This window comes from Xyrauchen texanus, chromosome 16 (genome assembly GCF_025860055.1).
Source record: "Xyrauchen texanus isolate HMW12.3.18 chromosome 16, RBS_HiC_50CHRs, whole genome shotgun sequence".
Taxonomy (NCBI): domain Eukaryota; kingdom Metazoa; phylum Chordata; class Actinopteri; order Cypriniformes; family Catostomidae; genus Xyrauchen; species Xyrauchen texanus.
The window spans coordinates 33,858,923-33,883,561 of NC_068291.1; the positions used below are offsets into that span (position 1 = coordinate 33,858,923).

At 40.7% G+C, this 24,639-nt stretch overlaps 1 protein-coding gene across 1 annotated transcript; it reads left to right on the plus strand.

Annotated features, from left to right (window-relative positions):
• Positions 1-645: 645 nt before the first annotated feature.
• si:dkey-87k14.1 (leucine-rich repeat transmembrane protein FLRT2) lies at positions 646-6,525 on the plus strand. The gene is made up of 2 exons (XM_052145556.1): positions 646-1,113; positions 2,821-6,525. Exon 2 carries the CDS (start codon positions 3,248-3,250, stop codon positions 5,246-5,248), a length of 2,001 nt encoding a protein of 666 aa, XP_052001516.1. The 5' UTR covers positions 646-1,113; positions 2,821-3,247; the 3' UTR covers positions 5,249-6,525.
• The last annotated feature ends 18,114 nt before the right edge of the window (positions 6,526-24,639 follow it).

Genomic DNA, 24,639 nt, shown 5'->3' on the forward strand with positions numbered 1-24,639 from the left:
AGCGATATGATAGGTGTGGGAACAGATCAATATTTAAGCCAATTTGTTCTAGAAATTATTTTCCCTGCCCAGTAAGCGGCGTATGCATGAATGATGTGAATCGCCAAAAACACAAGAAGAAGAATGTGAAAGTTAAAGTGGAGATCGACTGAGCAGGGAGGAGAATATATAGTAAGAATGGACTTAAATAATGATCTGATTTGCACCCACACCTATCATGTCTCTCCTGGAGACACTGGTTTAACCACTGGATTCATATGTGATTTTTGAAGCTTCAAAATATTTGCACCCATCACTTGTGTTGTATGGACCAAAAGAGCTGAGATATTTTTCTAAAAATCTTAATTTGTGTTCTTCTGAAGAAAGAAAGTCATACACATCTGGGGTGGCATGAGGGGTGAGTAAATGAGGAGAGAATTTGTATTTTTTGTGAACTTTCCCTTTAAATTCAGTGATAGCACATAAAATAAAATTTCCTTGTATAGAAAAGGACATGAAACACTTATCCAGCTTGAATGTGTATGTGTATGTGTTTGAGAGAAAGAGAGTGTGTGTATGAGAGAGAGAGAGAGAGAGAGAGAGAGAGAGAGAGAGATTGCCATCAACTGGATTCATTACTGCAATCCCACCCATAGATTCCAAAGGGAAGCTGCGTTTCGTGCATTTGGAATAAACAATCAGATGTAACTAAATATGGCAGAGGAATCTGACATCCTTCGAAAATAAGTATAACATCTCCGTTTCGGAAACAACAGTGAGAGGTGTTGTAACACAGGGGAGACCAGTGCACTCCGGTAACTGGGAGAAGGACGTGCGGAACTCGGTAGCGCATCAGCCGGACTGAAGTAGCTGCGCTCGGGCAAATAATGTTGCGCAGACATTTCAAATCATCACCAGGATCAAACACTCGGCAGAATGTCGCTTTTTTGACTGTCTGGACTGAAGGACCATCGGGCTGACCCTCCACAGTTGGAGGGTAGACAGTTAGGGTTGTGGAATCATTTTGTAATTTTTTTTTATTTATTTATTTATTTATTTTTTTAATTTCGAGAACTCGAGTATTTCGAGTAGTTTTAAATGCTGCCTGGAGGGATGGAAGCATCTTCTATAAAGGTGAGGATTAAACAACGAAAATCCTAATTTGTTGTCAGTAAATGGTTTTAAGATGTGCCGATTTAAGAATTAAAAACATTGTGCGCTTGCAAGAAACTTCTTGTATAACGGCTGCTATGTGTGCCATCATTTCGGCGCTGAAAAGTTCTGCCAAACAACGGATTTTCTCTCAGACAACGGATCCTTCTAATTTCCGCAGATAGGAGAATGAGAAACCTGCTCATATCAGCTGCTTGTTGTACACACAAAATTGATCTGATTTATTTAGGTTAATTATCTCAGCAAAATCGGGAAAGATACAATATCGGCCTATATTATGGACTAAACATATAATTTACATTTGAAATGTTAGTCTTTATTCTCTCATTAGTTTAACAAATAAATGTCAGTGTTGCCAACCATTAACTAAATGCTGAAGCACATGGCCTTCCCTATTAACCTTGGTAAAATATTTCTGTCCATGATTTACTCCGAATAGTTAGTATTCTTAAAAATAAATTCAATAAATAATATAATAAAAAAACAAACATATATATAGATATATGAATGATAGCAATGGTAATAATGTTAATATACATAGATGACAGTAAAAATGTCTATGAAAAAAAAATATTCATGAAATTTGCACATCCAGTGCCACAAGTTAGCATTATTCATGCTATCAGCTGACATTATTTTTTTATTCATGATTACATAGCTTGTTATTCTTTAACATCCTTTATCATTCAACAATGTGCTGTGCTGACTTAAGTGTGTCCATTAAAGCTAAAATGAGACACATTTAATGTGACAGTTCAGACAGGTGCCAATGTCTCACTGACTGTAAGATTGTTCACATTTCTGTACCCTTAGGCAGGGCTGTGTTCCCTTCCCTTTCAAATTCATTGACTTAATAGAGCAGTTCTCACTGTCCCCAGGTTCAGAATCATTATTACTGAGAGAAGGAGAAGTCTGTGTCAGAGCATTGGAGAACAGACCTGTCCATCATCATGGTATTTGACAGATTAAACACCTCAGTGCCCTTTACAAGTCTGAGAGCACAGAGATGCTGATGTCGCCAGTCATCACTCTTTCCTTGCAAGAAGATGACTGGCAGTGTAGTGATCCTGTTTTATTATCAGCTGCTCTTTTATTTTCCTACATTTATTTCCGTTAACTATTACCTTGATTCAGGGCTGTAATCACCATAGACACTGAGGGGGATATTTCCCCCAAAAATTTAAATTAATGGTCGATCAATATGGGTTTTATTATGATCAATGTTTAAAAGGATAGTTCGATCAAAAATGAAAATTCTTTCCTATTTTACTCACCCATATGTCATTAAAATCAGTTTATCTGACTTTCTTCCATAGAACACAAAATTATTGTTAGAGACTGACAGCCTCAGTCACTATTGGCTTTCAATGAAAGTGGATGTTGACTAAGAATAACATTCTGCCTAACATCTGCTTTTGTGTTCCATGTAAGAGAGAAATTCTTATGTTTGGAACAACATGAGGGTGTGTAAATTATGATAGAGTTTTCATTTTTGGTGAACAATCCCTTTCAACATTTATTTACATCTTTGTTGTGGTTGTTATGAAATCCTCATATTTTAATAGCTTGAATAGCTGTTCTCTCCCACATACTCACACATTTTGAATATTTAATATTTGAATATCATTAAAATAACTTCTCATCCATTTGTATTTTCTGTTAAAATAGGTAAGTGGATCAAAATGCTACTTGTGAGGGAGGTTGTGCCTTTCAGAGATCGTCCAGTTGCGACGAGAGAGAAGGTCATCTCCGATGAACCCTCCACATTTGCTGCTTTGGCTGACACACTTTGAAATTGCCCCTCCATGAACTCAGAGTGACAATGTGATGAGCTTTGCTATCATTCCCAGACCGAATATGGATGGAGGAATGAGAGGGAGTAGCACGAGTTAATGAGACTATTGCTCTTGTGTTGGGGAGCTTAGGACAGGCAATTACAGGAGGATTACCCGTTGACTTCAACATAGCATACTCTCCACTGAGGCAAGGTTCAAGATCCGTTAAGAACTCCAGTGTGGTGGATTTTATTGGATTTTCCCCCCTTTTTAATTACCTTGCAGTAATTGTATTTGCAAAGCTTTCTCTGTCTTACAAAATGGAGGTACAAATCCGAATATGGAATAAAGACTTTCCAACTTTGATCAGCCCATGGATACCGATACTGCTTGGTCTTCACATGCATTTATCACGAGCCACAACCTGTCCCGAGGAGTGTCGGTGTGACAGGACCTTTGTTTACTGTAATGAGAGGGGTCTTACATCTGTGCCTCTGGGGCTAGGAGAGGGTTATAAAACCCTCTACCTCCATAACAATCAAATCAACAATGCTGGATTTCCCCTTGAAATGCACAATGTTGCCTCAGTGGAGACTGTGTATCTCTATGGCAACCAGCTTGATGAATTTCCTGTCAATCTTCCCAAAAATGTGCGGGTGCTCCACCTGCAGGAGAATAACATTCAGACAGTGTCCCAGGCTGCACTCGCACAGCTGCTACGTCTGGAGGAGCTCTATCTGGATGACAACTCCATTTCTACTGTGGGTGTGGAGGAGGGGGCCTTCAGGGAGGCCATCAGTCTCAAAACCCTTTTCCTTACCAAGAACCACCTGAGCAGTGTACCTATAGGGCTCCCCGAGGAACTGCGAGAGCTGCGGCTGGATGAGAACCGCATAGCACTTATAGCCGAGGATGCGTTTGAGAATGTTACAGGGCTAGAACGCCTCCTTCTGGATGGGAACCTTCTCACAGATGAGGGAATCACCCCAGGGGCGTTCCAGACTTTGGCTAACCTTAAAATCTTGTCGATTGCTCGCAACTCCCTCACAGTTCCTCCTCCCAATCTACCGACTGAGTTTTTGGTAAAGCTTAACTTGCAGGATAATCAGATGAATGAGATTCCTTTGACAGCCTTTCAGGGGCTCCATCACTTGGAGAGACTGGATATTTCCAACAACCAGCTGCAGTCTCTCACACAGGGGGTCTTTGACAGCCTCCACAGCCTGAGACAGCTCACTGTTCGAAACAACCTTTGGCTCTGTGACTGCAACATTAAATGGGTCATACTGTGGTTAAAGTCCCTGCCAGCTACCCTCAATGTCCGTGGATTCATGTGCCAGAAACCAGAGAGGGTACGTGGCATGGTAATCAGAGAACTAACCCTGGAGCTCATCCAGTGTCCTAACAGCACAGCCACAGTCCCACAATTCACACAGCATCCCACACTGCTCTCTTCCTCCACCACTGAGTCAGTCACTCAAATGGCCTTCACACCCCCACGCTCCTTGCCTACACCCACCCCTCCACCTTGTGCACTTCCCCTACCAACTGCAGGCCTAGACAATGAACAGAGGACAAATTCCCCAGACAGTCCTAGACAGGAATCCTTACGTGTTTCCTTTGTCGTGCTGAACAGTTCATGTATTCAGGTAAGCTGGGTATCGACATTCACTGTTACAGCCTATAAGGTGACATGGGTCAAGCTGGGTCACAGTTTGCTTACTGGCCCAATGCTGGAGACAATGGTAGAGGGAGTGCATCTGGGAATCACGCTGTCAAACCTGGAGCCCAAATCCACCTATCGTATTTGTGTGGATCCGCTAGATGCTTTCAATAATTACCTCCAAGGAGATAGTACAATTTGCTCAGAGGTGACGATGAAGTCTGCTTCCTTTCAATCCAATGACAATGCCACTGGGCCTGAGCAGGCTACCCAGCAGGACCCCAGCTCACCTCTCCTATTGGCTGGCCTGATTGGTGGGGTGGTGCTAGTGGTCCTGGTGTTACTCTTGAGCATATTTTGCTGGCACATGCACAAGAAAGGAAGGTCAGACTCATCCAAATGGAAATACAGCCGAGGCAGAAGAAAAGATGACTACTGCGAAGCGGGGACAAAAAAGGATAACTCCATTCTGGAGATGACTGAGACAAGCTTTCAGATAGTTTCTTTGAATAACGAACAACTCCTCAAAGGGGAATTCTGTATTCAACCAATTTACACCCCTAATGGGGGTGTTGGATTCAGTGACTCACAAAGGAGAAACAATAGCACAACATACTGTAAGAGCAGTGTTCCAGAGTCCAGTCCATGCCATAAATAATGATTTTAAACAGATTGCATCCTTACAGACGTAAACACACTGTATTGGATATATATTTCAAAAAGACTGTACAATCTGTAATTTATAATCTGAACAATTATATCGCCTCCCTTTTATATCCCTTAGTAAAAGACAAATTGATTTATGAATTGCTACTTTGTCATGTTGTGTTACTAAAGGAAAAGCAACCTTTTACTCTCTATGCTCATGAAGCCACATGGATATTGTTAGTGAATCTGAAATGGTTTACAATGTTAAAGGGATAGTTCACCCAAAAATTTGAATTTTGTCATCATTTACTCAACCTCATGTGCTTCCAAATCTGTATGACTTTCTTCTGTCGAACATACACGCACGCACGCACACACACACACACACACACACATTTTAATATGGTAGCCTCAGACACCATTCACTTTCATTGTATGGAAAAATATGTAATGAATGTGAATGATGGCTAAGATTAACAAGCTGCCTAACATCTGTTTTTGTGTCCCATCGAAGAAAGAAAGTAATACAGATTATGTTGAGTAAATGAAAACAGAATTTTCCTTTTTGGATGAATTATCCCTTTTAAACACAAATCAACATGAAGTGCCCTGTGTTTTGTAATATTTTCTCATTATATTTTAGTGGCGAGGAAAGGCAGAACAGGTTGAATTTAAGCATAAAGACAAGTAAGCAGTGTGCTGTGTTCTTTTATATTCGCCCATATCCTCTCAACATCACCACAAGATGGCATCTGTTCTCATCCCCAGTATTTCATTTCATGAAACAGTTCACCATTTTCTTAAAACTCTAAAACACAATTTCAATACTACACACCAATACAGGTATGTATACAATTGCACATAAAAATACAATATTTTACTCAAAAACATATTATCTTCTGTTAAAATAAATGTTTATTACAAATAACACAATAAATATTGCACTTTTCATAACACATGAGTGGGATCATTTCAAAACACTGCTACAAAAACCTATATAAACCAGGGATAATTTTTCAGGTCAATCACTATATTAACTCAGTATGTGCAGTTATAGCACATACTACAATACTAAATAAAATGTGGAAGTTTTCAAAAAGTTTATTTGAGAACAAGCCTACATTACAGTACTATAAAATGATTCGGGGTGAAAATCACTTCAGTGACTCTAAATGTCTGTAACATTTTTTGTTTTTAAAAATACAGAGAAGTTAGCATAAATGAAGGAATATAATGTACTGTAAAACTGTAAGTAAGAGATGGTACAAAACATCGTACTACTTTGCATTGTTAGACGCTCCTTAGTTCTGCAGAAATACAGTACATTATAGTAGAACAAGTACTGTCAGGTTACAGTTGACAAAGAAGACATCCATTTCCACAAATAATCAGAGCAATTGTAATGTACGTGATACAGCCCAGTCGGTTACCTACTTGTCTACAATACATTTTAGTTACTGTAGTTACCTGATTACTTGTTAGAAGGTTTATGTAAATCAATGATAGATGTAACCATAAAACGAGTTTAGCTGGACTTCCCCAGCATTGTTGTTCCATGCACAAGAACAGTCCACTAGAATTCTGTAGAACAAATATCATCTGGGACAACTGATCATCTGCCCCTTCATCTTCATTTTCCTCATTCTCAAAGAGTCTGCTGTCTCTTTGCATTCCATATCTTCATACAATATGAGAATCAATTTTCTAAAGCACACAATCACCTGTGGCCATTTTTACTTATCCTGATATTCTGACTGGTGTGTAAACAATTTTGCTACTTGGTGGTGATTACACATGGATAAATGTGTTTTTGCTGAGATCAAGCATTGATGCCTTAATTTCTTTGAGTGCTTGTGCATTCTGAATTAGAACATGGTTAAACCTGTGCAAAATTATGGCTCAGTTCTGTGTAAAGTATTGGAGAAAATATTAAACAAACTGGAACATGTGTGAAAACAGGTGAATTGTGTTAATAGTTTTGAGAAATGTGTCTTTGTTTTGAGAGTTGACATAATTGAAATTTGAAAACTCATGCAACACTTTGATTCAGCATCTTACATATCTGAGTTCAGTTCACAAAAACTGCTAAATATCTGAAAATAAACAATGGTTGACACAGGAATTAGATATTAGGAAGTTTATATCTTGCATTTATATTTGCAACATCAGGACTGATTTTATTTAGCCATTTTATGTGCCTTCTTGCACAGAGGCATAAAACTCCCTAAAGTTTCCCTCTCACATTGATTAAGACATTCTGCCCATGATGAGAAAAATATCTTCAATGCAAAATATTTAGCCTGTATATGGTCTGAAATGGGCTTGTTCATTGTTAGCATAAGGGTTACATTTGAGCTTGATTAAATACAGAAACCAACTTTTCAAAACAAAACATTTCATTAACTATTTAACTCTAAATGTTTCTCAAGGCCGTAGCCATGTCTTGACTGTGTCAGCTGGCTAGCAAAAAGAAAATACACAAAATTATTTACTGCAATCAAGTTGTCCCTCATTTAGATTTTTTCCCCTAGTATAATATTAATGCTGCTCTTTTCCATTCAAAAACAGTTCATATTGACCACTGCTGTCAAGGTCTAAACAAGAAAAAGAAATCATTATTAAAATATCATAAAAGTAGTCCATAATGTATAACACAAAGCTGTTGAAAGGCACCAGAAAGCTTGGAATATAATGCACGAGTCATATGGACTACTGTTATGATGTCTTTATAAAGAACCTTTAATAGTGCTTTACAGTATTTGCCCTTTTTGAAGTACAAACAGCTCCTGCTCACTATAAACTGTTATTCTATGGAATAGACCTACATAAAATATTTTATTTTCCTAAAAACAGTAACAGCATATGGGTTTTGAACAACATACGGGTGAGTAAATGAATGAGTAAAAGTACATGTTCCATTTTTAGGTGAACGACTCCTTCAACTGGTGGCTCATTTTTTGACCACAGACCAGACAAGGACATACTCAAAATAAAATGTGCTCTTTTAAAAGAAGACCCTTAGTCGATGCTGTACTAAATTTAGAAATAATTAAAGACATAAAGAAATTATTTACAAAATCTTAAATGGAATGTAAATTATTACTTAATATTTGCATTTAAAATATATGACACTGTCCTTGCCACAACCTAAAAGCACTATGGACGCAACCACATGTCACTATGTTCTAGTCTAATGTTCTAGTTCTAATCTGATGGTGATAACGCTCTACTTTGTGGATCATTTTCTTAGACAATGTCATGGGAATTTTCTTAAAAGCTACTTCAAAAGCCTGCCAGACAAACCACATTCATTTCGCTCCTTATCTTAAACTCGATATGCTGAAAACTACTCCGGTAATGTTTTCACATTCACAATTATGAATTACATACAAATCACATACTGTACATGACAAATTTTCAACTCAAAAAGGCAAATTTTGACAAATGGTGACTAGTTTGCACACTTGGAAATTACTGTCGGTTGGTACAACATTTCAATCATAAAACAGTGGTCAAATATTGTATGTTTATTTAGATACTTACGACTCACATGACACTAACACTATTAAAATGAACTGCTTGCTGATCTGTGGTACTGGAATAATCCATGAGGTTCCCGGCCCGCTTAGCTTCTTAAACTTGAGTCCCTCCTTCAGCGATTTGATCTCAAATTACATTGACGAGCAGCGTTAGACTACTTAGCATGCTAAAAATGTAACTTTTTTAAACCATTATTTTATTCCATAATATGTATTTATTATATAAATGACAAATAGACGGTGGTGCATAATGGACTGCGGCAGAAGAGCAACAAGGATATCAATTATTGGGGGGGGTTGTATTCTGCTGTTGTATTCTGCCTCAATGTTTGACATGTTGTGCATTCTAAAATGCTATTCTGCTCACTACAATTGTACAGAGTGGTTATCTGAGTTACAATAGCCTTTTTGTCAGCTCAAACCAGTCTGGCCATTCTCTAATGACCTCTCTCATCAACAATACGTTTCCTCTGCAGAACTGCTGCTCACTGTTTTTTTTTTTTTTTTTGGCACCATTCTGAGTAAACTTTAGAGACTTGTGCGTGAAGATCCCAGGAGATCAGCAGTTACAGATATACAACAATCATGCCACTTTTGAAATCACTGAGATCACATTTCCCCATTCTGATGGTTGATATGAACATTAACTGAAGCTCCTGACCCGTATCTGCGTGAATTTATGCATTGAATTGCTGCCACATGATTGGCTGATTAGACAATCGCATGAATAAGTAGGTGTACGTATGCTCCTAATAAAGTACTCAGTGAGTGTATATGTCCCTTTTTTATACTACCAATCTGTTAAGTGTTAAGTTTTAAAACTTATTGAACCTAATTCTTTAAAAGAATTCAGGTTGCACTGATCAGTACTGATCAGTCCCTTCAAACATGTACTTTGAGTTTTTACACATCTTTGCATGTGCCATGAAACCTTTTTAAAATGTGCACAAATTAACATGATAAGTGTGGATAGGCAGAATTTATAACTTTTTGTAAATTATTTCCCTGTCTTAATCTTGCCCCTATAATACTCCCCATGGCAAGTGAAGATGGCAGCATTGTAATGGCTTTGAAATGAGATATTCTCAGAGCTGTGAGCAGGTGTCAATGAGCCATAACACAGCAATAAACAACACTCTAGAGTTAATAGTACTGCTGACCAGTTTTACGACCATTCTTCACTTGATCTAACCCATTTTTCCATATACCATCCTTAAAGGGATAGTTCACCCAAACATGTAAATTCTATCATCATTTACTCACCCTCATGCCATACTAAGGGCCATATTAACGCAGGGGCTTACAGGGGGCCATGAACTCCCGGGTAGGTGGGGACAGTCATGGCATCGTCCACCTTATTCTCCTCCTTTATAGTTCACGGTTAGACATGTATGCAAATGCGTTCAGCTGGAGACACTGATGTAAGCATAGAGATGGTACACAATGGTGAAAACCATCCGTGTAACGCATGGTCATGGAGTAACAAGTTCCGCCTCCAACCAAATTGCCAAAAACAAAACAAGAATGTGAAAGTGGAGATTGATAGTAAAAAAAGGACTTAAAAGTGCAATCAGTAATTTATTGGGTAACACTTTAGAATAATGGTCCGTAGTTAACAAGTAGCTATGCAGGAAGTAATAGGTAGTACTGCATTAACACCGAACTTAATACTATTAACTAATATGGAAGCAATATTAACTAAGCAGTAAGTAATAGGTAATTTAGTACAAAGGTAGTTCCTTGGTAGGTATTTGATTATTACTAAAGAAATATATCCTCATTGAGAACTACTTGTGAATAATGCAGTACTACCTATTACTTCCTGCATAGCTACTTGTTAACTACGGACCATTATTCTAAAGTGTTACCCAAGTTATTTAATTTTATATTTGACTCATACTGTACAGGTTCTGTGAGGCACTATAACAAACACTGTCATCTGGAAGATGTGGTTTTGCGCTTATCGCAACATAAATGCAGCCAATTTCTTCATTAAAGATGCAAATTGTTTTTGACAAGAGAACATCAATGTTTATATTCATATCCTAAAGAGAAGTCCTCCTCAGGCAGCTACTGTAACATAAAGGTAGGTCTTTGGAGTCTGAGATATATTGAACTGACACTCAATAGAGCTCATGATAGTGAACTAATCCAATCATGAGAGTGTCAACATCACTTCCTAATTATTTAACATTTAAAAAAAATATATCATTATTAGTATTATTCCATGTTTAAGTTTGAAATAAACAGAGAACATATGTCCATCCTTTGGCAAGAGTAGTAGTCACAATCTCAACCTGTAGCTAATGTATTTGGGGGGAGATAATATTCATAAACTGGTTTCCACAAAGAACCCAATTGAGGCACATGCTTCTGAAATGTTATGACCATGATGACCATACCCCGACAATTGTTCACTTTTAGACATGTTACTTTTGTGATTAGTAATTAATTGGTTATTATTTCTTAGTTCACAAGTAGTTCTCAATGAGGATATATTTTTTTAGTAATAATCAAATACCTACCAAGGAACTACCTTTGTACTAAATTACCTATTACTTACTGCTTAGTTAATATTGCTTCCATATTAGTTAATAGTATTAAGTTCGGTGTTAATGCAGTACTACCTATTACTTCCTGCATAGCTACTTGTTAACTACGGACCATTATTCTAAAGTGTTACCATTTATTGAATATGAGGCCTTGGACTTAACACTGACAACTAGCGGTGTGGATACAGCATCGTTCAAACACAATGGTTTTCAATTACCAATATCATTGTAGAAATTCACTATTCAGAGTCAGCCATGATTAATTTAATACATGAGTCAAAGTGTAATAACATTACAGTTAATGAGAATTAGCGAGTAGTATTAGGCTGGCCATGTAATTCTAATATGGCAGCCCCATGTGTGGACCTTCTCCATGTAGAATAAAACTTTTATAAAGTTACTAATATGAATGGAGTCTTCATGATTTTATACATATATTAAAAAATTACAATTCATTTCTTTAGAAGTAAAACTTTAGATTTGTAAAAACTAACTGAGCCTTTATGTCCTATTGGAGCTTCAACATTTTGGAACCCATTCACTTGCATTGTGAGGACCTACAGTGCTGAAATTTTTATGTAAAAATCTTTGTTTGTGTTCAGCAGAAAAAAGAAAGTCATACACATCTAGGATGGCTTTAGGGTGAGTAAATTATTATATAATTGTTATTTTTGGGTGAACTATCCCTTTAACATTGATATATGAGGCTTCAGTATAAATAGTGTGTCTTTATATGATGTTAAAGTGAGCTTTTTATATTTATGATATGTACGCATGAAGAGATTAACAGGTCACATAATCACATACCACAATCACACAGATCATAAGTCACAAAGATTGGCTCATTGGTCATATAGGTGGTGTGTGTGATTGATCACTTATATCCTTAACAATTATGCTTCCTTTGTTTGAAGAATAATATCAAGCAGCGATGTGAAGTATTAATGATTCTGCATATTCGATTATCCATGTTTAAAAGAAAAAAGAAAAAGAAAAACCTACCTTTCTTCCTTGCTCCCTTCCTTTGCCATAATTTCTTCATACTGTATATCAGACCTATTCCATTGGCAGTTATTTGAAATTTTCAATGGCCCATGTAAGGCTATCAGTTGTCTAAGGGTTTGTTCACATATGCCTGATCGCACTGTTTTTCTATTGTTTTCCTATGGAAACTTGCACTAGATGGAAGTCGTGCCAGTTCTCAATGTTTTAAAATTTTACAAATTTTTAAATGCTTTCAGAGGTTGCAGTACAAATAATCATAATCCATAATTTAGACAGAATGGAAAGATTAAAGAACTAAAATTATGGATGAGTGACAAGCGTGAGTTTGGAGAAGCAGAATAGTTCTATTCGTTAATTTGGTCAAGAACACATTAAATTTGAAAAGTTAAAATTTAATCATTGCATCTTTAACAAACTTTCCCCGTCTGTCACTCACTTCAACGTTGTGTCGAAGAAGCGACACTAGGGGTCTCTCTTGAGAGCCATTTGCATCTCTGATCTATGAGAAAAGGCCAATGAGAAATTGGCAGACAGAATTTCTGCCCCCGGACATACGGGTATAAAGGGAGGGAAATGCGTCTGTTTCATTCAGAAATTTTCTTCGGAGCCGACTGGTTATGTATGCAGCGAGCTGCGAGTCACACACTGTGCCTCCTATCTCTGAGCGATTGCTGTTGGATCTATCAGCGCATATCAGCAGCGAGATTTTGCAGCGTCATATCATTGCGAAAACATGACCATGGCAAAGTTGCGGTTGCGGCTTTCCTTCCTCAGAAGGAACGCAACTCCAGCCGCCCCCTGCGTCGCTCTTTCTTCCCACGGGATTGAGGACGACCCAGCTGGCGATGGAGGCGATTTGGGGATGGCAGCAGACGCGGTTTCAACGCGTACGCCCCCGCGAACCACCCACCCCCCGACACACTCGTTGACTTCCATCCGGGCTCGAGGAAACAGCGGCTCACCTCACGTCCAGCCTGCCTATCCTCTTGAGTCCCCCGAGCCAGATGAGCTCGCTGCTGCATAGGAGAGTGGTCCGGCGTCTGACGTGGATGACTCGCCTTCAGACCAGCATGCCCAGTCGGAGGCTGACGCCCAGATGTCCGACATGCTGGCCTGGGTCGCCATTAGTGTGGGGCTGGACTGGAACCCTCCATCCTCCCTACAGCCTTCGACTTGGTTATGCAATTCAGTTTGCAGTACATGGCTGAAATCGCGACTCTTACTCAAGAACGCGATAGAGCCTGTCCCTCCAAACGAGATGAAGAAGGGTTTCTACAGCCCTTACTTTATCGTATCCAAGAAAGGTGGCGGCTTACTACCGATCTTGGACTTGCTAGTTTTCAACTGGGCGTTGCACAAACTCCCATTCAAAATGCTCACGCAAAGACACATTCTAACTTGCGTACGGCATCTAGGTTGGTTCGCAGTGGTAGACCTGAAGGATGCGTACTTGCACGTCTCAATATTGCCTCGCCAACGAGCGTGCAGTAAGTGCTTCACCTCGTTCAGGGCACGACGGTCCCCTTAAAACATTTCCAGAGGCTCCTGAGGCATATGGCATCCTCCGCGGTGGTCACGCTGCTGGGGTTGATGCATATGAGACAAATTCAGCACTGGCTCCAGACTCGAGTCCCGAGACGAGCATGGCGGCACGGCACGCACAGTGTGTCATCACCCCCATCTGCCGCCACCACGGTAGCGTCCATAAATCGACAAGGCAGTGTATGCTCCCGTCACATGTCACAGCTCGCCCATCGTCTCCTCCTTTGGAGCCAGCAGCGACTCAAGTCATGCCACTCACATACCGGGCAACCTCAACAGGGTAGCGTACCTCTATCACAACAACGCTTGCCCAGTGGAGAGTGGAGGCTTCACCCCCAGTTGGTCCAGCTGAATCGGATCTCATACTCCTCGCGACAGTCCCTCCCTGGCAAATCCCCCTGAGGAAGGACCTTCTTTCTCAGTGACAGGGCATGGTCTGGCATCCACACCCAGACATCTGGAACCTCTATGTCTAGCCCCTGGATGGGATGCGGAAGATCTAGCTGATCTACCACCTGCTGTCGTAGACACGATCAACCAAGCCAGAGCCCCTTCTACCAGGCAACTTTATGCCCTGAAGTGGTGCTTGTTCACAAATTGGTGTTGAAGACTCACAGAGGTGCGCAGTTAGGTCAGTTCCTGCAGGAGAGTTTGGAGGGGAGGCTGTCCCCCTCCACCTTGAAGGTGTAAGAAAAACTGTAAGGTGTAAGGTGTAAGAGGCGCCCGTAGGTTAAATCCCTCCCGGCCGAGCCTGTTCCCCTCCTGGGATCTCTCAGGGGTCCTCTCGGCCCTTCAGAGACCCCCCCTTCGAGCCGCTAGAATCAGTCAGACTCTCCTTGAAGACTTCCCTCCTGATCGCGCTCACCTCCATCAAAAGGGTCGGGGACCTGCAAGCATTCTCCGTCAGCGACACCTGCCTGGAATTCGGTCTGGCAGACACTCACGTGATCCTCTCCCTTCAGGGACTAGGTAGTGAACCTAAGCGCTGCCCGGGAGGAGGCAGGCCCAGCCCCTTCGTTGCTGTGTCCGGTACGTACTTTGCGTATCTACTTGAACCGCACGCAGAGCTTTAGAGGTTCTGAGCAGCTCTTTGTCTGATTTGGTGGACAGCGGAAAGGGAACGCTGTCTCCAAACAGAGGCTTTCCCACTGGGTAGTAGACGCCATTACGTTGGTCTATCGCACTCAACAAGAAGTGTTGCGTCCTCATGGGCACTGGCCAGGGGCACCTCCCTAGCAGACATATGCAGAGCAGCGGGTTGGTCAGCACCCAATACCGTTGCGAGATTTTACAATCTCACGGTTTCGTCCCGTGTTTTCTCAGGTCCGAGCCGGTAGAACTCGGCAGATGCTGACAAACTGACCAGGTGGACCGCTTGCACATAGCGCCCTTTCCCTCCACTGAGGTAATACAGTTAGCCTTTACCCCAGGATATCCCACGAACTTGGCTCTCTGGATGACTCCTCCCTAGCCCTCTGGTCCACGAATTCAGCCGAGGAATTCGCCGACCAAGACCAATGCAGGTACTCAATTTACCCTGTACTTTAATAGGTGTTCCACAGGGCGGGCTCCCACGTGGATTTTTCCCCTGTGTGTATTTTCCGCTTGTGAGCGGACCTGCGTCTCCCTTGGGCAGTCCTCACGGACTCCCGGTCGCCGTGTTTGTATCAACTCCTCCCTCCGAATGAGGTAGGATCTACCACCGTGCCTTTTCTCTCTCTACGCGAGAAATATAGAGAGAGAAAAGGCACTGATATGAAAAGACATGCTTGGCACGTCGCCTTGTTCCCCCCTGTCGAGGGTAAAGAACCAGAAGGCTTTGACGATTTTACATGCAACTTGGCACAGCTGGTCGCTTAGGCACATAAAATACCTGCCCGCTCCTGTGTCAGCAGTACACGTACACGGCTCAGTGCATGGCGTAATTTAAATTGGACCCCTAGGGTCGCTTCTTCGACACAACTGGGAACGTCTAGTTACAGATGTAACCTCCGTTCCCTGATGGAGGGAATGAGATGTTCCGTAGGGTATTTAGGGTAGAGTAAAGGCCAGCACTGCCGGACTGGTTTATGAGTTCAGTAGCTGGGTTCAGAGCAACACCCATTTAAAATCATAAATAAATATTCGATCCATACCCCATCTCAGAAAGCCATTCTCCACACTGCAGGCTAGTGACTTTCACCTGCTTTTTTAAACGAACTTACATCTTATGGGCTTCCCCAAAGAGTCAACTAATGACTGAATTGTCATGAAGCATCAGTGGTGATTTATCAGTGATTTCAACCTGACCGCTCAGACAAGAATTCAGAAATTGAAGCTGTGATAGACAGTTGTGCGGCTATCTGGATGATAAATGGATAGTTCACAAACAAAATTTAAAAATAATTCTGAAACACAAAAAATACAATTAGACAACATGTCAGCCTCAGTCACCATTTACTATCAATGAATGGAAAAAAGATGCATGAAACACAATGGTGACTGAAGCTGTCAGCCTCTAACATTCTGCTTAACATATACTTATGTGTTATACAGTAAAAAAGTAATTTGAGGTTGCATAAATGATGTCAGCATTTCTTCAAATTTTTTCATATTCACATTTCTTTCATTTTTGGTGTCATGCTGGAGGGCTCTAGCAGACCCAAAATCTGGGTTTTTCTGTACAGACCCCACTCCTATCACATTGTGCAAAAGTGTGCTGCTTCAATATAGCAAAAGAAACCAAAAAAGGTTAAATAAATATTTGTTATAAGTCACCAAGTCGTAAATCAGTGACACCAAGCAAAGGTTTATGTGTTTGTAGTACAGCTTTAAAATTAAAACCAGGGCTAAAAATAAGTCTTCGATTCAACAATGGACCAGTGCTCAACTATGTGTCAAGATAGGGTTTCTCCTTATTACCATGGATGGTGTTTTAACATAAGAATTCAACTTCTTATTATTGACTCTGATTCACAGGGTGTCCTGAGATCCATGGTTTGCCTCTAATAAAGCAGGAAGCCATATTCAAACATGAGTTCTACAAGGCATGGTTCCATAACTCATTAAAATTCATCTGGATTTTTATAACAGATAGAAAAACAAGAAGCTGAAAAGCAAAATTGAGTGGGAGATCTCTCTAAAAAGTGTGAGCAAACCATATGGTTGTCCTGGCTGGGAGCAAATTACAATACACAGTTGGTAAATATCTGAAAAAGTGAAGAAAGTGAAAAGCAAGGCATCATATCCACACATGAATCCCGCAGGGATTTTAAGAGCGTTTTAGATCTTTCAGCATTTAATAAACAATAAATTATCAACAGAGATACAGTTTTTCTTTCTTTTCCTTCTTGTCTAGGATAAAACAGAACTTATTGTTTAAAATTATTGGTTGTGTAAAATAGCATTTCCAGTAATTTCAAGGATTAAGCTTTAGATAAAGAGCCATTAGAAATTAAATAAACTCATCTTGCATTTGTTACATAATCTCAGGTTTACTGATTACTTAATCAGAAATGTTGTAGTGTTACTAATTACTTTTAAGTTACTTTCAAAAACACTTTTGTTTTTCCTTCAAGGAATTCAAAATATTGTTTATATTTCTTCGTTGTTCATTGACTCGTTAGGGGACATACACCTTTCACCTGTCAAAAAACGCAGATGTACATATTAACATAATTAATGTTTCAATGTTTTATACATAAATTAAATTATTATAGGAATATATGTAACCTAAGTAATTACAAATAATTAACTTATTTGAAAGTCAGTAATGTAATGTGCTATTCTACTTTTTGTACTAAAATGTATTAAATTCTAATTGAAAATAGAATCGAGAATAGAAAATTGAAATAAAGGTGCGTACTTGCCCCCAGGCTAGGCATCACCCAGATGAATCGTTGGTCTGATCTCCTTTTAACGTGCACCTGATTCCTTTGATACTTATATGTTATTGCAGGGGATGTTGATGATGGATCTCTAAATTGCTGTGCTCCCCCTGTATGACCTGCTTTTTCAAACATGCATGACTTGCTGATGCATTTTTATTAGATCATGTCTGAACTCATTTACATACAAATTATTCTGGTACCTCACTTTATTGGCACCACAATTGAAAAATACACTATGTCCCTGTGCAATTATTAATAATTACACTTTCCTCTAACTGTCTTCTGGGGCAAATATTAGACACAAAAATCTTTCCAACTATTTAAGTTAACAAATTCTTGCCTGAACATAATAATCAAGCAATGAAAGTTAATGTAGCATTTTGTGCCTTCAATACGACTGGAGGCAATTTTATAAGCAGTAGGATGTGTTCATCAATGTGCCCAGGGCTTATATAATTATCTTATTCTCTGAGGCAAGAAATCAATTGCAAGTCATTTTATCTATCTATCTATCTATCTATCTATCTATCTATCTATCTATCTATCTATCTATCTATCTATCCATCCATCCATCCATCCATCCATCCATCCATCCATCCATCCATCCATCCATCCATCCATCCATCCATCCATCCATCCATCCATCCATCCATCCATGAAAATTAGGAAGGGAAACAACCTAGTTCTCCATATAATTCATGCAGTTGTGATTGTAGGTAAGGAATGAAACTAGGAACGAAAGAAGATAAATAGGACAATAAGTGAAAAGAAAAAGAATGTAACAAAAAAGGAAGAGAAATAAGTCAAAAAATCCTCCACGAGGGGAGCTGGGTATCTCAGCATGTATTGATGCTGACTACCACCCCTGGAGTCGCAAGTTTGTATCCAGGTTGTGCGGAGTGAATCCTGACAGGTCTCCTAAGCAACCAAATTGGCCTGATTGCTAGGGATGGTAGAGACACATGGGGTAACTCCTCGTAGTCATGATAAGTGGTTCTCGCTCTCAGTGGGGTGCATGTTAAGCTGAATGTGGATAGCGGAGAAGAGTGGGAAATGGGTATGCCAAATTGGGGAGAAAAGGAAAAGCAAAAAAAATATATATATATATATAATCCTCCACATGCAACAATGAAAGCTTTGCAGATCCTTGGCAGTCTAGCTGTCAGTTTGTTCAGATACTTCACCCCACGCTTGAAATAGAGGTGCGTACTTGCCCCGAGGCTAGGCATCACCCAAATGAATCGTTGCACTTTCCATAGATGTGGCTGTCTTGTTGGGCACTTCTCACGCACCTTACAGTCTAGGTGATCCCACAAAAGCTCAATGGGTTTAAGATCCATAACACTCTTTTCCAATTATCTGTTTTCCAATGTCTGTTTCTTTGTCCACTCTAACCTTTTCTTTTTAATGTTTAATGTTTCAAAAGTGGCCTTTTCTTTGCAATTCTTCCCATAAGGCCTGCACCCCTGAGTCTTCTCTTTACAGTACATGAAACTGGTGTTGAGCAGGTATAATTCAATGAAGCTGTCAGCTGAGGACATGTGAGGTGTCAATTTCTCAAACTTGAGACTCTGATGTACTATCCTCTTGTTTACTTGTATATCTGGGCCTTCCACATCTCTTTATGTTCTTGTTAGAGCCAGTTGTCCTTTGTCAAGTCAAGTGGTTTTTATTGTTGTTCAACCATATACAGTTAGTACAGTACACAATGAAACGAGACAACGTTCCTCCAGGACCATTTTGCTACATAAAACAACATAGGACAAACACAGAACCACATGAGACTACACAGACTATATAACATACCTATATAAAGTGCACGTGCAAACGTGTGCAAAAAGTACGGGACAGTACAATAAATTACAAAAAATTAACAGGACAATAGGCACAGTGAGAGACAGCGCAGCGCCGACCAGTACACAGTAGTGCAAAAAGATGACAGTTTCTAAAAATGCCACATGTAAACAAAACATACTATGAGATGAGTGTTCTGTGCACATAGCAGTTATTGAGGTAGCAGCCAGGTATAAAGTGACAATAATTAAAGTGCAACTCAGGACACATGTGTGTGTGTCAGTTCAGTCTCTGAGTATTGAGGAGTCTAATGGCTTTGTGGAAGAAGCTGTTACACAGTCTGACCGTGAGGCCTGAATCCTTCGGTACCTCTTGCCAGACGGCAGGAGGGTGAAGAGTTTGTGTGAGGGGTGTGTGGGACCATCCACAATGCTGGTTGCTTTGCAGATGCAGTGTTTTTTGTAAATGTCTTTGATGGAGGGAAGAGAGACCCCAATGATCTTCTCAGCTGTCCTTACTATCCTCTGCAGGGCTTTACGGTCCGAAACGGTGCAAGTCCCAAACCAGGCAGTGATGCAGCTGCTCAGGATGCTGTCAATAGAGATGGGCTTTCCTCGAAGAAAGTAGAGACGCTGCTGGGCTTTCTTGGTAATAGAGCTGGTGTTGAGGGACCAGGTAAGGTTCTCTGCCAGGTGAAAACCAAGGAATTTGGTGCTCTTGACGATCTCCACAGAGGAGGCTTCGATGTTAAGCAGAGAGCCGTCACTTTGTGCTCTCCTAAAGTCAACAACCATCTCTTTTGTTTTGTCCACATTCAGAGACAGGTTGTTGGCTCTACACCAGTCCGTTAGCCGCTGAACCTCCTCTCTGTCTGCTGACTCATCGTTCTTGCTGATGAGACCCACCATGGTCGTGTCATCGGCGAACTTAATGATGTGGTTCGAGCTGTGCATTGCTGCACATTTGTGAGTCAGCAGAGTGAACAGCAGTGGACTGAGCAAACAGTCCTGGGGGGCCCCAGTGCTCAGTGTGGTGGTGGTATAAGTAGTTCAGCGTATCTGGAAGGGAGGTATCTTTGTCACAGGCAACTGATGTTGTATGCCATATGTTGCAGCCTCCCTGAACATGTGCCAGTCTGTACACTCAAAGCAGTCCTGAAGAACAGAGATGGCTCCTGCTGGCCAGGTTTTCACCTGCTTCTGGAGCAGTTGTGTGCACACTACAGTCTTTGAAGACTCTAGTGTACTCCTTTATATGAAATCTTCAGTTTTTGGCAATTTCAAGCATTGTATAGCCTTCATTCCTCAAAACAATGATTGACTGATGAGTTTCTAGAGAAAGCTGTTGCCATTTTTTTTAACCTAATATTGACCTTAAGATATGCCAGACTGTTGCATACTGTGGCAACTCAAAAACTAACACAAAGACAATGTTAAGCTTAATTTAACACACCAAATAGCTTTCAACTGTGTTTGACATAATGGCAAGTGATTTTCTTGTACCAAATTAGCAATTTAGCATGATTACTCAAGGATAAGGTGTTGGAGTGATGGCTGCTGGAAATGGGGCCTTTCTAGATTTGATCAAAAATGACTTTTTTCAAATAGTGATGGTGTTGTTTTTATACATCAGTAATGTCCTGACTTTGTGATCAGTTGAATGCCACTTTGGTGAATTAAAATACCAATTTCCTTCAGAAACAGCTAAATCTGTACATTATTATGAAAAATACACTTTAATTTTTTAATTATTCCAAACTTTTGGCTACCAGTGTGTGTATATATATATATATATATATATATATATCATCTATCCATCTTCCATGTTGATATCCCTGAGAAGTGTAAATTGTGTGGCTATGTGGCACTATCAAAAATTTGCTCTGTTTGTTTGAGCAACCCAGCCAACCTGACCCATCAACATTAGCTCAACCAATGGCATGAGTTTGGAGTGGGGCTATCTGTGTTGTTTGTTTTTTGACCAATGGCAGATGGGGGTATATTCAGGAAACCTGTTGGAAAACAAATCAATTCCAGTTGGTTATGTGAGTGCCGCGGATATTACATACTTTAGCTTTAAACCAACAATTCCTCTCTTTTCTCACTTTCTTTGACCTCAGAAAGTGGAGGCAGATTACTTTTTATTATTAGTCCTTCTTAACTCTACTGATCTATAATGACGACCCTCCTTCAATTCTGCAATTGATCAAAGCTGACGTTTAATGAGAAATCCACAAGGCAATGTCTAAAAAGTAATTTAAATCAAATCAGCACCAAATGAAAATATTGAAAACCCCCAAGCCCACACTCCCACAAACTCATGACCCCAAAACCCCCCTTCCCCTACTCACTGGCCACCATACTTTCACAGAAACAGAGCACAGCAAGACTATGTTATCATAGTTACCACTTGGGTTACAATCATTCAACACTCTTCTTGAGATTACAAGTGATTATGAGTGTGAAAAAATTACAAGAACTAATTTATACATATCATACTGTGTGATATGGATAGAGCAACTCATAAATTATTTTGGTTGCACTGGTGCCATTTTGCATGTAATGTTCTTTCACTGGGTATTGTGCACTTACTAAGTCTATTTTGTTGTGAAAACTAAACAGTGCAAAATAGCTATTTGGGGAAAAAAATTACAAGAGAGCAGGTAAATAGCCAAATAATTGCTATATTATAGCTGCAATGTGTTTTTAAGTAGTAATTATTGAAGAAGAATTATTTATGACGAGTTGGTGTCAATTTTGTGGCTCACACAATTCTCTCACTAAAATGAATAATAATCGTGTCATGAGGATTCACTTTTATTAGAGGATTTTGTGAACTGAATGTCAATCCGGTGCCAGAGGAAGACTTAAGCTTAATTTGATATACAGTACATATCTTATTCAAAACTATGCTAAAATATGACAACAAATGCTTTTGCTTGTTACATTTTTGATTTGTCAAATACAAAAGTGTAATACTGACAAGGTTTTTTATTTATTTTATTTTTTTCCACTTAAAACGTCTCGGGTTACATGTGTAACCCTTGTTCCCTGAAAAAAGCGGAACGAGATGTTGCGCTGCTAAGCGCTACGGGGAACAACTTTAGCTGTGAGCCGAGCTGAATAATGTGTGGAACACGTCAATGAACATTGACCGGAATTTATAGCCTCGGCTGATGTAATCATTAAATGCACCTGAGGCCAGGCTATAAATGGATACGTCACCAGGTGTCGTCAGATACTTCTTTTTGAAGAGCAGTCCTGGGACGTCCCAGTGCGGCAAAGCAGCGCAACATCTCGTTCCGCTTTTTTCAGGGAACAAGGGTTACACATGTAACCCGAGATGTTCTCTTTACAAAAAGCGTCACTACGATGTTGCGCTGCTAAGCGCTACGGGGAACGCAATACCCACGCCGCCGCACTTGGGGCTGTCCGGACCCCTACGGTTGTGCAGTGTACTCACAAAAACGTGAGAGGTCTCAGACATGAGCTTCAGATGTCGACTCAAGGGCATAAGAGCCCGGAGTAGCATAAACATCTAAACCATTCAATTTTGATGAATGTGTGCGGAGAGGACCAGCCTGCCACATCACAAACTTGTTCAGGCATGAGCTGAGATGTCGACTCAAGGGCATAAGAGCCCGGAGTAGCAAAGCATCTAACCCATAAAGTTCGATGAATGTGTGCGAAGAGAACCCTATCGCAACACAAACTTGTCATAAAAACTGATGAATGTGAGCGGAGAGGACCAGCCTGCCACATCTCAAACTTGTTCAGGCATGAGCTGAGATGTCGACTCAAGGGCATAACAGCCCAGAGTAGCAAAGCATCTAACCCATAAAGTTCGATGAATGTGTGCGAAGAGAACCCTATCGCAACAAAAACTTGTCATAAAAACTGATGAATGTGAGCGGAGAGGACCAGCCTGCCGCATCACAAACTTGTTTAGGCATGGGCTGAGATGTCGACTCAAGGACATAAGAGTCCGGAGTAGCAAAGCATCTAAACCATAAAATTTGATTAATGTGTGCGGAGAGTACCAACCTGCCGCACCACAAACTTTTTCGGTGTCAACTCAAGGGCGTAAGAGCCCAGAGTGGCAAGAACATCCAAACTATAAAAGTTTAATGAATGTGCCCGGAGAGGACCAACCTGCCGCACCACAAACTTGCTGCAGAGGGAGACCTCTAGCCAAGGCTTTAGAGGAGGAGAGCCCTCTGGTAGAGTGTGCCCTAAAACCTACTGGCGAAGCTTGACCGCGCGCCTCGTAGGCCAGGGCAGTAAGGTCCCTCACCCAAAGTGACAACCCGGTCACGGCTTCAAAGTGAAGAACTGCTGCCCTGACTTTACGCCACTAGCAAATGCGGTGGACATAATTCTGAAGGGCACAGACTGGACAAAGTCTGAGTAGTCTTTAGCTGCTCCGGCATTACAAACGGCAGGGAGCAGAAGGCTTAAAGAAAGGCACCTTGGGCAGGTAGTCGGGGTGAGGGTGCAAAGAATGCTTTTGGTCCTACCTGGGGCAACTCAAAACAGGCCGGCAAAAGAGACAGAGCCTGTAGGTACCCAAGTCTCCTTAGAGACGTAATTGCCATATGAAAAACCATCTTGAGAGTCAGAAGTCTACCAAACGCTGACTCTAGAGGTTTTAAAAAGGGGGGTCTTACCCTATGAAGAGGTCCTAGCAAGGATGCCCACCTGCCCACCGAGGCGTGGCAAACCGAAGTGGAGGCCACATAGAACCTGGCAGTGGTGAGGCAAGTGCCCGCTGACAGTTCTTTCTACAGAGACTCCAAAACTGAAGCAAACTGGCAGTTAGCTGGTTCTGTAGTATGAACTTATTAGAAGGAAACGCATTCAGGCACATTAGTGCCATGTATGCGCCACCACGATCAGCCCCCCCGGGGTTACTGACTCAGGGAGAAGTAGAGGAGACATTGCGCTATCAACATAGGCGAAGAGGTCCTCTTCTGCCCAGTAAAATCTACCCAGATCAGTTCCAAGTGGAGGGAGCCCTAGCACTTGAAATGGTCTCGATAACCTCAGGAGAAAGCCCTGCGAACCTCCAAGCATGAAAGGTTTCACAATTCGGGCCGGGGAT